This window comes from Triplophysa dalaica, chromosome 14 (genome assembly GCF_015846415.1).
Source record: "Triplophysa dalaica isolate WHDGS20190420 chromosome 14, ASM1584641v1, whole genome shotgun sequence".
Lineage (NCBI taxonomy): Eukaryota > Metazoa > Chordata > Actinopteri > Cypriniformes > Nemacheilidae > Triplophysa > Triplophysa dalaica.
Window position 1 is genome coordinate 7,276,638 of NC_079555.1, and position 6,196 is coordinate 7,282,833.

The 6,196-nt window shown below is 38.8% G+C and overlaps 1 protein-coding gene across 1 annotated transcript; it reads left to right on the forward strand.

Moving 5' to 3' along the window:
* cbln1 (cerebellin 1 precursor) lies at positions 1-4,990 on the forward strand. Its single transcript, XM_056766235.1, has 3 exons — positions 1-271; positions 730-849; positions 3,929-4,990. Exons 1-3 carry the CDS (start codon positions 20-22, stop codon positions 4,124-4,126), a joined length of 570 nt encoding a protein of 189 aa, XP_056622213.1. The 5' UTR covers positions 1-19; the 3' UTR covers positions 4,127-4,990.
* The last annotated feature ends 1,206 nt before the right edge of the window (positions 4,991-6,196 follow it).

The following is a 6,196-nucleotide window of genomic DNA, read 5'->3' on the forward strand; positions in this document are numbered from 1 at the left end:
GCAGGGTGAAGTTGGCATTATGTTAACGTTGGTTCTAGGCGCAGTGTGGCTAGTGTGCCATGCATACGCACAGAATGAGACAGAACCCATTGTACTAGAGGGGAAATGCCTGGTGGTGTGCGACTCAAATCCGACCGCGGACCCGACTGGGACGGCTCTTGGGATATCGGTGCGTTCGGGGAGCGCCAAAGTGGCTTTTTCCGTGGTGAGGAACACGAACCACGAACCGTCTGAGATGAGCAATCGAACCATGGTGATCTACTTTGATCAGGTAAACATGCATCATTAATATAGCAAGGCACTCCAGGCACAGTTTCTTATATTGTGTTACTTTAATCATTAAAAAAAAGATGGCATTGGTCATTTTTTCCATTGTCTAATTGAATTACGGCTAGAAAACAATATATTCTATTACAAAACTGAATAAATATTACATCGTTAACTGATATGTGTAGTCTATTGGGATATGTCACATTTCTATCCATATCTACGTCGTAAAGGTCAAAACAGGCTTATGGCTTTCTATGATATCTAATGGCTCGAAACTTCCTTTTTTTCGTGTTGTAAAACTATCCTCCGCTGCTTTGTACACGATTAAGCTCTATTTCTCTTCTACAAGCATTTTTTTAGTTCTTGTAGGTTTCGGAATAGCCAAAAGCATAAGTAAAAAGCAACATAAGGCATTACTGCTTGTCTGATCCCCGTTTTGATGACTCAACCTTCCCTCAGGTACTCGTGAACATTGGTAAAAGTTTCGATGAGGAAAGGAGCAATTTCTTCGCCCCGCGCAAAGGGATATACAGTTTTAATTTCTACGTAGTGAAAGTGTATAACCGCCAAATCATCCAGGTAAGTGATTTTTTTGGCATTAAATATGCTCACCTGTCCCACGGTCTTTATGTTCCTCTCCTAGACATTCAGCATTGCGTGCCTAAACGTAATTAATTCGCAGAGCAAGTCAGGCGCAAAGGCTACAAATTGTCTTGGTTTTGAAACAGCCTGTGAAGACTTAGGCTGTCTGGAGAGGAAGAACGTATTTTATTTACACAGTTAGCACGAAATATAATATTAAGCCAAAAGCATGTCGAGTGTCTGGCGCGTGTTCAGCACCATGGACAGAGAACTCGCGCGACTGATCAAACGATGAAAGCACTCTGCTCTCTAAAGCTCAAACGTGGTTTACAATAGATCGGAATGAATATAAACGCGTCAAAAATGTATCGTTTAATGACACAAAACTGTTAAAATTACGTTCCTCGCCTAGTCGAAATCTTTCGAGGCTGGCTTTAAAACGCTCATAAAGAGGTAGGCTGTTTTTTACTAACCAAAGCCTAGAATATAGAGGCTGCTTAATCTCCCCGAGGATTCACAATTACATCCCGTTATTCCGCTCTGATCGGCGACTGAATTAGAAGCTACTCAAATCACAAATTTCCCAATTTATCACTGAAGTGCAAACATTGACTAATTGAAGACAATAAGCTGTCAACAGAGAAACACACACACTCACCCACAAATGTACAAACATAAGATGTGTCAATACAAGCGACATAAATCAACACCAAAGCGCTCTAATCCAGCAAAGCACTTTTAAATAAGACAAATAATAATAAAAAAGGTGTCAATACAAAGAAATACATGCATATCTTCGCATTGTAGTGGATGTTTCTTTTTTTTGTTTATTTATTTTTTAACCATGCTTACATGAATTATACTTCTACTTTTTACATATTTATACATTAAATATTACATCAGATACATTTGTGCATTCACACAAACAGAGAAGCTGAAATGGAAGTGAGGATGAAAGGAGAGCTTATGAGATATATTTGCGCTGTTTATTAAGTGTTAAAGGCCAGATATTCGACAGAACAGTGTTTTTTCAATGAGTATTAAAATTTTATCAATATTGAACAAACATAAAATGCAGATCTCTATAACATCTTAGTTATTTATTATACACTTTGATTTCTGTCTTTAGGAACCACTTTTAAGCTAGGGCTGAAACTATGCACAACATCTTACATTTGGTCGAAAAGAATTGTTTAATTTGTCATATGCTCACAATATCTGATAAAGTACACTTTTTATTTTTGTAAAATACACATGGTACTATTCCACCCTGTTGTTCTGAAAGCGAGGAGCAGGCCTCTCTTTTACCATACAGAGATAGGACCTATACAAATATTATTTAAATAGAGTCTGAATAAACATTCAGATGGCCAATATATTTTTTGTATGAATTTCATCAAATTCTACCAAATTACAGTTGCATGCACCGGTCTAAATATAGCCCTTATCTATTTTTATTATCATTCTCTAGAGTTTAACATCTGTTAATATTCCCACAGTTGATCTTGTGTGGTATCATGGCTTCAACACTCCAAGGAAATGTCCTGACAACACTTGGTATCTGAATGGGAAAAAGCCTTTCTTTTAAAGCTCTGGTTCAGGTGTTTGATAGTCTCATAATCTAATATTCACATTCTATAGTTAAAGTGACAAAGGTAATTTTTTTCATTTCAATTTCAGGTTTTATTATAAAACTTACAAACAAGATTTTGTGTCCGACATATTGCTGTGAAAAAAAGCAGCAGACCTCCATTTGAATATTGATCACAGATGTATACTTTTTCATATTTTGAGAAAAAATAAAATTTGAACCCCTAGATGAGACAGAGGGTAATTATGATTACTTTAGGTAATTACTTTCTGACCTTAAATAATGACCCAAATGACAAAGGGCCACACATATAAAAACATTATGGGTCACGTCTACCATTACACATGCCTGAGACAGGCAATGCGGCGGGGGACTAAAGGAACTGAGAGAGAGCGAATAAGGGGGCGTCCTCCGTCACTCCGCTGCGTCGTTTGGACTTTGGACAGGAAGCTATCTGTTGGTTCCGCTAAATGGAGCATTAAATTGTGTGTTGAGTCAGTAATGAACCGTTAACATTGTCTTTGCCCAATTTTCAGGGACTTCAGTTTTAGGGATATTTAGCATATAGTGATGAGTGATGTCTCAATCATGCAATGTATTCTGCTCCACATGTACTTGTTAAGTTAAAGAATATGGTTTTAAGAATGGAAATACTTAACACTGGGCATTTAATTGCAGAAACATAAAAGGCACCCAAAGGATTTACTGTGTTGTGTTTGTCTAGCTGTGTGATGATATTTTAGTCTTGGTTATCCTTTTAAAAATGCATTACGTCATGACTGTAGGTACATAGTGAAAAAAATTGTTTAGACCAGTGCGTTCCTTTTCTTAAAGTTTATGCATGTATATTTTCATATTAAAAACTAAAGCACCTGATTGTTGTATCGATGGCCTCACATCATATTCGAGGCATCTTTCCAATAACTGCAAGCTCATTCCTAACTGAGAGTTCTTTCAAGTTTCAAATCTCTTTTTGCTCTTCTTCGTTCTTTGTCTGAAAATGGCTGGCATAGAAAAACAGACACAAATAAACCAATGTGCCATTTTCTTTTCCCCTGGCAAAGGCCTATAAATGCTTTGATCAAGTTTTAGGATGTTATGGGGAACTGTCTTCTCTATTGTCAGGCACTAGGCTTGTGAACATGCAAAATAAAGGGAACAAGAGTGTGTACATTACACCTAGGGTTGCAAGTTAGAAAATCTAAATAGGCCCTTGTTTATAATAATCACAATACAGTCGACCTCTGTCCCTTTGGGCTTTTATGTAGCCTACGTGTTGTTTTATTCATCCAAGCAGTTGCTGATTGTTATGGCTTTTTAGTTCACCGGGGGTTTCTTCACTGCTGAATTATTTTGTAAAATTCAGTTCCCTAAAGCAAGATTATAAAATGGCACACTTGAGGGACAAGATGTACAATGTGTGTGTATATCAGTGTATGTGTGGGAATCCTCTCTCTAATCCAAATGCTTGCTTCCATGTGACAGGTGAGCCTGATGCACAATGGCTGGCCAGTGATCTCCGCCTTTGCTGGGGATCAAGACGTCACGCGTGAAGCAGCCAGTAACGGCGTCCTGATTCAAATGGAGAAAGGTGACCGCGTCTACCTCAAGCTGGAGCGGGGCAACCTGATGGGCGGCTGGAAGTACTCCACATTCTCTGGCTTCCTGGTCTTCCCCCTGTAGAGGAGGGGCACGACAAGGAGGGACTATTGCTCTTTAGCTCGCCGGCTTGTGGGAGATAGAAGGGATATGAGGGTGGATGAGAGATAGGATGCTAGCGAGAATGTAAAGAAAAAATTTAGAAAGAGAAAATTTTGTGGCAGGCTCTCAGTCGCACTCACTTCGCTCTGCTGCTTGACTACAGCTCTGGACAGCCAAAACTTTTTTATTATCCTTATTATAAACGATAATTGAAACGATCCGGAAAGAAAACATACAGAAGATCGTGGCCCTTCCCCTCCCAATCGCCCCTCGAAATTGTTCATCTGCTCCGAGGATCGTCCTTCAGCAGCCCAGATCTCCATTTCACACAGACCATCTCTGTATATTCTCTCCATAAATGCATACTGTCAGTCTCAGATATCATTCTCATTCTTGTCAATACCCCAAGTCTAGTCGCTCTGCTCTGGCCTGCTCTACTGCTCCTCTCGCTCACCCTTTCCTTCCTCTGAGAGGCCGTCTGTGCTGTGTCATGACTGATGGATCTCTGGATCCCGATAAAAAGACTGCATACTGGATATATACATATATAAATACATTAAAAGTTTCTATATGATTATGATATACTTCATGCCTACTGAATTTGGTCAAATCTCTGTATTTCTGTATTTCAGTGTTAATACTTAGTGATTGTGTGTGGATTATCAGGCTGCTGTCCAACTACCAATGCTTATTGTTTTTGTTTCGGTCAGAAATGTGGCTAAGATTAAACTATATCAGAAATACTATAAAGTACTATAAAGTTTTATTAATAAATATATGTGAATATTTACCAGACAAAATCCTCCCCTTTACTCAGTTACATTACCAATTGTTTTTTTCTTTGAATCAATAAAGATTAAATGGTACTTTTCTTAATCTGATTCTGTGCTTTGAGATTTAAGTTACCAAGAGGCTTAGAGAGCCATACTTCATCTCTCTAAAATGACAATTCGGTAAGTTTGTGTGTTCCACAGAGAAACGATGACACACTGTTGACGTGTCTCATTGGTTTTTGCTCTCTCGTGATGTAGATTTGCTTGACTGTTCTCTCTCTCTTTCTGTCTTCCTCGGTCTCTCTCTACCGGGTGATTGGGGCCTCTCTCAGCTGCACTCAAGATTCTAATGAGCTCCTGGGGGGAAATTAACGCTTGCATAATGAGCAAACCCCACTGTTTACACAAAAATCATGTTGCGTACATCTTTCCAACTCTTATCTCTTATTATTTTTTTCTTTCTGCCTTTTACATCTTGCATTTCATACTACGTACGAAAGGAATTTGATTGCCTAGATTGACTATTTTAGGGGAAGTATTTCTTACTCTGTTTACATTTTAATGATTTGAATGATTCATGCATAAGAATTACGATGTGGGTAGATATACAACTCATCTGCTGTCCTTCAAACTAAATGCCTTCTTGTCCTCTCCAAAAGTCAACACAGGAGCTCAGCGTTCTGTTCGACAAAGCGTACCTCTGCACATTACGCTTCTATCTCTTCACAATGCGAAATACTGTTGTATGTGAGGTACCCCTCAAGGAAACTTGCTGCTTCAGTGCTCACTGTGAGAAGATGTAGAGGGTGAACAGACAAGTGTTGAGCTGTGAAATGTTAACACAGCACCATAAGAGCCCCATGTCTCTGCTGGTCTGTGCGCAGACAGTATGGGCCTGTTTAAAACCACTCATTAGTGTCTGCACACTTATCATTTGTCGGAGCAGAACGATGAAATGAGAGCTGAGAGGCATGCTGGAAGTGCCGAGGGAAAAGAGAAGATTTTGACTTGCTTGAATGGTGATTTTCGCATGTTGAAGGATACAATGATGAATATCAGTAGAGCAAATCTTGTCTAGTTAGAATTCAGTTTCAATGTTTAACAATTGTTTGTTTTGGTGTTCACAGCAATTTCTACACCGTTTTTAAAGCTTGCATGAATCTTTCGTTGTAAAAGCATGACAACGTCTTAGTTAGATGCTTTATGATATCATGATCACACTGTTAAATCGACCGTTAAAGTCAACAGACAGGATATGAATTCAATCATCCAGATTTAT